The 9,430-nt window shown below is 38.3% G+C and overlaps 1 protein-coding gene across 2 annotated transcripts in view; it reads left to right on the top strand.

The window, feature by feature from the left end:
- DOCK4 (dedicator of cytokinesis 4) overlaps window positions 1–9,430 on the top strand; it is a 491,532-nt gene that overhangs the window by 271,987 nt on the left and 210,115 nt on the right. For both annotated transcript variants that reach the window (XM_011999203.1, XM_011999202.1), the window contains exon 12: window positions 1,486–1,574. In XM_011999203.1, coding sequence (XP_011854593.1) covers window positions 1,486–1,574 — 89 coding nt within the window. The remainder of the gene's footprint in view (window positions 1–1,485; window positions 1,575–9,430) is intronic.

Below are 9,430 nucleotides of genomic sequence, written 5' to 3'. Positions count from 1 at the left end.
TTTTTTTTTTTTTTTTTTTTTTGAGTTTTGAGTTTTGTGGGTTAAAAGCATGAATTCTGGAATCACTTAACTATCTAATAGGAAGCGAGCCATCTTTCTTTCTTCCCCACTGGGCTGAAATAAGAAAACTGGAGGCAGAACGTGCTAAATGGCAATTTGGTGTCTTACAACTGGACAGGTGGGATGGTTTCATTCCATCTTAATTTTCCAGCCCTCTAAGATTCGGTGCTCATTTTGGTATCCCACTGTTAACTGGCTCAAAAATCACCTCCATCATGTTCATCCTGCAAAATCCTGTGGCGATAAAATAGGTAAATATGAAAGCAAATAATTGTGAATTATCTGCCTCAGACTTGATCACTAGGAAACAGAACCTGTACTGTGGGAGATTTTGATTGATAGTGTACAGAATCTTGATGTTCAGGCCTCTTGGGAGGACGCATTCATGGCTAATAAAGTAGTGAATTTACACATATGTTCAGATGAAGGGAGTTTTCCCTAGCCAATCTGGGAAAGTAGTGGCAGTAAGGATGGATAGCAGAACCACATGCTTACAAATCATTATGAGTTACCAGGCAGAGGGACATCCATCCATCCAGCCAGCCAGCCAACCAACCATCCATCCATTCATACCACTGACAGTTTTTAAGCATCCACAGCATTCAAAGTACTAAAGGAAACTCTGATATCAGCCAGTCCTAGATCCAGTCCTCAAGAACCTTAACAGTCTCCCAGGTGAACTACACCATGTAAACAAAGATAACATGACCTAATGAGTGATAAAAGCTAAGAGAAAGAGTTACCGATTGCTGTGAAAAGACGGAGAGATGCCCCTTGTGGAAGATCTGAAAGAGTAATTTTATTATTCTTTGGTAAATCCTGCCAGTCTTTTGCCAATACAAGCTGTGTTAATGTCAATTTCATTTTGCTTAATTTGCTGCATTTTGATGCTGGGCAAACCTGGTAATATTACAGTAAGCAGAGACTTGCTACTGAGAACTAATTTACTGAGCATTTATTGTATGTCAGGAATTACCCTAAGCCCATGTTTATTTAAAGTTCTAGTATATTATCCGTGTTTCATAGATGGGGAAATTAAGACAAGAGTAAATAAACTCACCTAAAGAACATAGCTTGGTTAATAGTGAGAATTTGAATCTGGGGAGTTGAACTCAGTTGGGGCTGCCTTCCCCTGTATGCATTGTTCTCTGAGATTTCTGTCTGTTTTGGGGCCACTTGTAATCTGTGAGTTGTTAATCCCAGCTGCTTCTGTCAGGAGGTGGGTGCTCAGGCATTACCAGATACGGGCATTCTTTATCATCCTGGGACAACCATGCTAAAACTGACAGTCAGTTGCAGCAGGTTGATGGGGACTCCAAGGAAGTACATTATAGTGGTTATAATGAAAAGGGCAGGTGTACTATGAGGGTCACTGCTTGATCGCATGCGTCATTAAAGCTTAACAGAGTGTTAATGTTTTCACAGGTGTAACACAGAGAGTGAGTGGTACCAAATCCATGAGAACATCATCAAAAAGCTGAATGCACGTTATAACTTGACTGGCTCCAATGCAGGTGAGTGTATGGGCTGTCTGACTTTCCCTACACTTTTCATTCCAAGCCCTTTTTTTTATTTGTCTGTGTGGGAAGGAAATTATCAGCCCTTTGTTTTTCTCTCTGTTCACTTCCTAACTTTAAAAATGCTCAATGAACATTCTGGTACATCTTCCTATGCTATGATAGGCTTGTACTTATAACTCCCTATGAAAAATGTATTCCATTCTTGTTGAAAAGAAAAAGATAATCTAAATTTGCTCTTTGGTACCACGTCTTCATACCTCTAAGTCGTTATTGAAAGCTAAAAATCGGCCTGGCACGGTGGCTCATGCCTGTAATCCCAGCACTTTGGGAGGCCGAGATGAGCAGATCACCTGAGGTCAGGAGTTCAAGACCAGCCTTGCCAACATAGTGAAACCCCGTCTCTACTAAAAATACAAAATATTAGCCGGGCATGGTGGCAGATGCCTGTAATTCCAGCTACTCGGGAGGTAGAGGAAGGAGAATTGCTTGAACCAGGAGGCAGATGTTGCAGTGAGCCGATATCACGCCACTGCACTCCAGCCTGTGTGACAGAGTAAAAAAAAAAAAAAAGAAAGCTAAAAATTGCATGACAAATACGATGCTTGGATTTGTGACTATTCTGTGGAAATAAGTTTGATAAATAGCAATTTTTAGTGAGGTCCAATAAAAACATGCTTTACGACTGGGCGCGGTGGTTCACGCCTATAATCCCAGCACTTTGGGAGACCGAGGCAGGCAGATCATGAGGTCAGGAGATCAAGACCATCCTGGCTAACACAGTGAAACCTCGTCTCTACTAAAAAAAATACAAAAAATTAGCCGGGCATGGTGGTAGGCGCTTGTAGTCCCAGCTACTCGGGAGGCTGAGGCAGGAGAATGGCATGAACCCTGAAGGCGGAGCTTGCAGTGAGCCAAGGTTGCGCCACTGAATTCCAGCCCGGATGACAGAGCAAGACACCGTCTCAAAAAAAAAGCAAAAAACAAACAACACCACCAAAAAAAAAAAATGTGCTTTGGTGCCTATGGCTGGCTTTGAGCTTTGACATTATTGACAAACATACAGGTTCACACATTGAAGTTGACTAAAAAGGAAAGTGATGCTGACTGCAGTGGCATGTGAAGAAAAATGTGTGTGTGCTTGTTCAGAGAGGAACTGAAATATTATATACCACTATAAGTCATATGAGGTACACAGTATTGTACTAGTAACATATAGTATATACTATATTATATAGCATATATAGATTGCATAGCATATATAATGACATCTTTAGGTTTGGTCAGTGACAAAAACTTGGTGAATATTGTTTGTTCTTATCCACCGTTCAGACCCACATTGAAGCAAAACAAAGTATGCAGTCATGTGCTTTGATTGACATAAAGAAACTTCAAATTAAATAAGCTGTTTCTTGAACTGAATGCGTTGTTTTTTAAGACTGATTTTTAAAAGCACCTTGAATATAGATATTTTTGTTGCAGTCCAAATCACCTGGCAATTAGGAGAACTGGAATTTAAATTCAAACCACTTTTTTTTTTTCAGACTCTTGCACATCTTGCTAGACCAAACTGACCCACAAAGAGAAAATCACTGTAGACAGAGCTTTGTCGTTCAGTTCAGTGAGAGCCATAAGTACCTCCAACTCATACATGTGGCAATGCTTCAGACTGTAATAAGTGGTGAGGTCAGTTTTCTCCTCCTTCTCCCAAGAGTTGGAGAGATAACTTGAGTTTTATTTGATGCAGATGGCCCTTTGCTTTGGACAAAGTCCTGCATCTACCACTAAACAAACAAGACACTTGGAGTACGTAATATTGAGGGCAGAGTCTCTAAAAGACTCACAGGAGACAGGAGAAATGAAGTACAACATGGAACTACTATGTATGCTTGTCTTCTCTTTTCCCACAAAACAATTATAATTCTCGGCCGGGTGCAGTGGCTCATGTCTATAATCACAGCACTTTGGGAGGCCAAGGCGGGTGGATTGCAAGGTCAGGAGATTGAGATGATCCTGGCCAGCATGGTGAAACCCCCGTCTCTACTAAAAATACAGAAAATTAGCTTGGTGTGGTGGCGCGTGCCTGTAATCCCAGCTACTCCGGAGACTGAGGCAGGAGAATCACTTGAACCAGGGAGTCGGAGGTTGCAGTGAGCCAAGATTGCACCACTGTACTCCAGCCTGGCGACACAGAGAGACACCATCTAAAATAAATATATATATGTGTGTGTATATATATACTTCTCCTGATTGTCTATGGATAAAATGGTTTAATTTCAATACCCCCTCAGTAAGATGGTAGAGCTGCTGTTTTTTAGAGAACATATCTTGTGGAATTCATTGGTAGACTTTCAGCCAAATGCAGTTCTACTCTAAAGCTTTTGGTGTTTCTTGATACCAGTAACCATCATTTTGTCATTAAATTTACCCTAGACCTGTGCTGTCTAATTCAGGAGGCAGCAGCCATATGTTGCTATTGACAGTTAGATATGAACCTAGTATACCACTAGAATTGAGATATGCTGTAATTGTAAAGAACATACCAGATTTTGAAGACTTGGCCCAATAAGAAGAATGTAAAATATCCCGTCAATAATTTTCATATTGATTGCATGTTGAAATGATAACATTTTGGATATATTGAGATAAATAAAATATGCTATTAATTTTTTTCTTTTTTTCTTTTTTGACATAGTTACTAGGGAAAGTTAAATTTCATTCATGATTCACATTATACTTCTGAGTCAGTGCTACTCCAGACTCTGTTTAAAGGCTAGCATTTTTTTAATTTCTATGGATCACAAACAAATCCATTATGCCCTGCTCCTTTCTTTCTGCCTATTAACTGTGAATAGAAGAGTTGGTATCCGTTGTGTATCTTGTTCTTTCTCCCTATGAGTCCTGTTAATTTACTTGCATTTGCCCTCTATATGAATAAACAAATCCCAAACTAATCCTGACCTTCTGACTTGTAGTCCCTGAGCTTCCTACCATCATAGCTGTGGTCTTGACCCACCACGATATGTTGAACTGTTGGCTACATGTCTTTCCCAACTCCTTTTCATCTCCCAGCCCTTTCCCACTTCACATATGCCTCATGCAGAACAACATTCATCTGTTATTAGGTTGTTTGAATATATCATTGTCCAAACCCTGAGGTGATACCCAATTGCCTCTTGAATCTTGGTGAAGTTCTCAATGATAGGCTTTGATTTATATCTCTAGATAGACCCTAACATAAGTGATCCTGTATCCTTAAGACCTGTGTTAGAGGTCAGGATTCCAGTTAAACCAAACCACAAATTTCCTTCTGCTTACAGACAGGAGTCATCTGTTAGAGAGTATAGTGTAGTATTGAGCTGTTTCTCTGCAAGCAGGATATCCTAGATTTGAATCCTCTAAGGGATATCGGGAAGATTAAAAGAAAAAAATGTATGCAAAGCACTTACCATAGGACTTCATACATGGTAACGTGTTTAGTGTTAGCTATTATTGTTTACCCACTTTAAAGCCACTATCTGAAATATTCTATCCTTACCTTTTAAGTTGTCTGTTTTCATTGTTTCAAAATGGATCCTGATTTAATCTCCTTAATGAAGACTTTTAGAATAACACAATTGGATTATTGATATGTTGGATCATTGAACCAACCCCTTCTACACTTTGTTTCCTTCATCTCCTCTCTGCTGATTTGATTGCTAATATCTCTTCCTGGTTTCTTTTAACTTAATTGTTGGCCTTCTGATTAACTTCAGGAAGGAAGGGAAGCACATTCTGTTTCCTTGGCCAGTTCCTCCGATGCTTAGATGTGTCCACATGTTCCATGTGCTTTGTCAACTTTACTAGCTCCTTATTCTTACTGGAATCCTGAGTGAAACCCTACCAGAAAGTGAGATCCAAACCACCCTTTCCCATGAGTCATACCTTTTCTATTTACAGCCTTTGTACTGAAATGAAAAGCTACGTGTTGTAGCCTTTGCAAAGAATGAAAGAAACCATTGTACCATAAAGCCTTGTAAAAAGGGTTCCCCTTCCTTTGGCAAGATCCATTACCATTTTGCAGCCTACCGTGATGCTCAGATTCCTGGGCAACCATATGTATGCTCTTTATACCTGGCTTCTGCTACAAAGCCCTGTCTGCTCTTCTGTCCTTGTGACCTCAGCCCTTCTCTGCCCTTCTCTCTTAACCTTGAGGCCCAGCCAGGCCCACACAGCCTGCATCTATCTGCCTTCTATTTCTCTGGTCTCTCTCTCTGATCCTTTCTAGCCTCTGTCAAGCTGAGGCAAACCCAGCCCTAAGCCTCTTCACTCTAAAATTCTGCTCTAGAGAGTGGAAGCTCAGGAAGAAGCCTAAAAACTATTTTAAAGAAAAGCAAAACTTATACTCCTTCCCACCAAAGCTTCCACTCTTCAGTCTAGGTAGATCATTGTTCTGTATCCCCTTGATCTATACCCTTGGTTGAGGAATGGAAGTTCTGTGGCCAGCAGATAGGGATTCCAGAGCTGTTCAGCTTCATTATTGAACGGGAGGCACATTAATGGCTTACTTCAAGATAGTGGGAGAAGCAAGAGCACAAGAAATTGAAGAGGGAAATTAGGGTGCCTAATGTTTAAGCTGTCACAGCAGTTAGATAATGTTGACTTCCGCTGTTTTCTTTCTGGGCCACAGAATTGTGGATTAAACGGAAGCCGTGCACTCAAATGTTTTCAAAAGAATTGAGTTCACTCTAAAAAGTACTGTTTTTCCCCACTTTCTCCTGCTATTCCTCAGTCATTGGCACTAAAAAAAAAAGAGAAAAAAACACAGCTTTGAAATTGGTTTTGAAAACAAATTCTGCCAGCTAATTTCCAGGCCCTTTATGCTTCATTGATGTCCTCCTAGCTATTGGAGTTGTAATCTTGTCTGGTTAATAAAGGGATTCATCTAGTTAACTGGGTTTTTTTCCCCTCTAACCTAAGACTTATGTTGCAAAGGTACATTAACCACTATCTTAGTTGAGTTTAGAAACTGGGAGAAAATTGCAAGTGATCCATTTAACTTTTTAAGATTTTTTTTAAAAATTGAATTACTGTATCTCCATGGTTAGATTTAGTTAGGTTGAGTAGTTTGAAATCTCCAAAGTTGTGTTATTTTATTAATTTTAAATCCAAAGGCAATGTTGTGAGAATTTGAAATTCTAAAAATATTCATTAATGTGAGCCTGGTTTAGGTTTGTTGAGCAAATGGTTATTATAAATGTCACCTCTGATAGACAGCAGTTGAATTATAGGAATGTGAAATTGGACTGAGCCAATATGATTTACTGAGGCAAATTAAGTTCTACGTATTGAAACAGTGTGTAAAAATCATTGACAATGGTTCAGTATGTCCTAAGAGAAACTTCAAAGTCTTTTCATGTTATCTATGTATTTTTGAAATATTTTCTATAGTTTGCACATATAGCTTACAATTAGAAGAAATCCTATTTGCTATTCAGGTAAGTTTCTAGAGTCTTTATTTTATCTTAGATGAGTGTACATGGTTGTATTCCTGCCAGCTATACTTTTTAACCCCCACAGAAAGTTGAAAGGAATTACCTAGATAAGGAGACCACAATATATAGCGAGAGCAGTTTAACTCTATTCAGGAAATATATGGTGTTCTTTATTTGGCTGAGGTGAAAGGAGGCTTTTTGAGAGTGTTAGGTTGCATTTTTGGGTCCACACTTACCAATGTAGTCATTTTATTCAGTGTTACCAAGTTGGTATAATTCGTAAGAATTTGATCAGTGCACTTGATTTTTGAACATTGAATTTGCTTTCTAGTATCATTAAAACAAAAGTAGTACTTATTGGCACCACCTATTGGTTAGACATTTAATATGTGACCTTTTTGCTGACTTTTGGAATTTACTAATTATTTTACCATGATCTCTCTTTAAAGATTTTTTTTCAACTAATTTTATTTATAGAAAAATAGTACAAAGATTTCATAATTTCCCAAAGGTTAAAATTTTACTACATTTCATTTGCATAATCTCCCTCCGTTTATATATATATGTGTGTGCATATAGTCATATAACTCAACATTAATGAATTTGATATAATTCTTAAGGATTATATCAGAGCCTTAATTGTATATGTTTGTGTGTGTATATATGTACATATACACGTATATATGCATGTATACAGACATATGTACATATGTACACATATACACATCTATACATATCATATATATACACATTTCTTTTCCTGAACTGCCTGAGAACAAATTGAAGACATGATGCCTCTCTACCCATGCTTACTTCAGAACATAGCAACAGAACCACAGTACAATTATCTAAATCAGAATGTTAACATTGATATAATACTATTATCTAATCTGCAAACCTTATTCAGATTTTGACAATTTTCTCCATGTCTTTTATAACAAAAGAAAATCCTAGCCAGGTTTGGTGACTCCCACCTGTAATCCCAGTACTTTGGGAGGCCAAGGTCCGTGGATCACTTGAGGTCAGGAGTTCAAGACCAGCCTGACCAACCTGGTGAAAACACATCTCTACTAAAAATACAAAAATTAGCTGGGTGTGGTGGCATGTGCCTGTAATCCCAGCTACTTGGGAGACTGAGGCAGGAGAATCCCTTGAACCTGGGAAACAGAGGTTACAGTGAGCCACGATCATGCCACTGTGCTCCAGCCTAGCTGACAGAGCAAGACTCCATCTAAAAATTAAAAAAAAAAAAAAGAGAGAAAGAAAGGAAATCCAGGCTATTTTGCATGCAGTTGTCATATCTCTTGTTTCCGTCGATCTAAATCATGCTAATGACAGCAAAGAAAAAATATAGTTTAAAATATGTTACTACATTACACTGTAAGATATTTTTTAAAGTTCATCCAGTATTTAAAAAAAAAAAACTAAATCCAAATGATGTTAATGGAAGTAGTGATTAGAGCTTAATTTCATTTTCTAAATGAGCTATGTATGGCTAATTTAGGTAAAATTGCTAACAATACTGTTTGCAAGATTTGCTGCGTAGGAAAAATATGGAAGTATTTCAATAAATTAAAATAATCAGATATTAAACTACAATCATAGATACTATTGTAGAGGAGGAAAAATATTTCCTCGTGTATCCTAGGTTCATGGATTAAGCCCGCACAACAAAAGACAGAATAACAAAAGAAAAGTATACACATTTGTTTAAGTTCTATGTGACATGAGAGCCTTCATTAGGAAATGAACACCTGAAGAAACAGTTTAATCTTAGTTTTTTTAATAGTAGGTCTGATGAAGAACAGGGAGTTGTAGAGAAATATGAGGGAGACAAAAAGATACTATCTAATGGCAATAAACTGGGAGAAACTTAGGAAAGCCTGTTTATTCAGATTCTTCTCTGCAACACTTTGTTTTCAGAGATAAGGATGTACTTTTCATCCAATATAGGGAGGGCACCTCTTATGACCTGCTCAGGGGAGAATGGCAGGGAAGGTCCCAGAGACCTTCCTGCACATGATATCTCTCAAAATAGTATGCCAAGGTACCATGTTTTAGGGTAATGTGTCCTGAACCCCATCACTATGCTCTATATACATTTTTGAAATGGTTTTCAGCCCATGGATTCCTTTGTATTGGTATTGTGGAAATAAAATACAAATAGGTAATAATAGTTACAGTAAAAACAAACAAAGCCTGTTTAAAAAGCTAGACATAATCCTCAGTATATACTTTTGGAATGTTGATACACTAAATCAGAATAAGCAGGAGAATGGCGTAAACCCGGGAGGCGGAGCTTGCAGTGAGCCGAGATCGCGCCACTGCACTCCAGCCTGGGCGACAGAGCGAGACTCTGTCTCAAAAAAAAAAAAAAAA

This window comes from Mandrillus leucophaeus, unplaced genomic scaffold, assembly GCF_000951045.1.
Source record: "Mandrillus leucophaeus isolate KB7577 unplaced genomic scaffold, Mleu.le_1.0 Scaffold588, whole genome shotgun sequence".
Lineage (NCBI taxonomy): Eukaryota > Metazoa > Chordata > Mammalia > Primates > Cercopithecidae > Mandrillus > Mandrillus leucophaeus.
The sequence above is the reverse complement of the archived record's forward strand: the minus strand, read 5'-3'. Positions and strand labels throughout refer to the sequence as shown.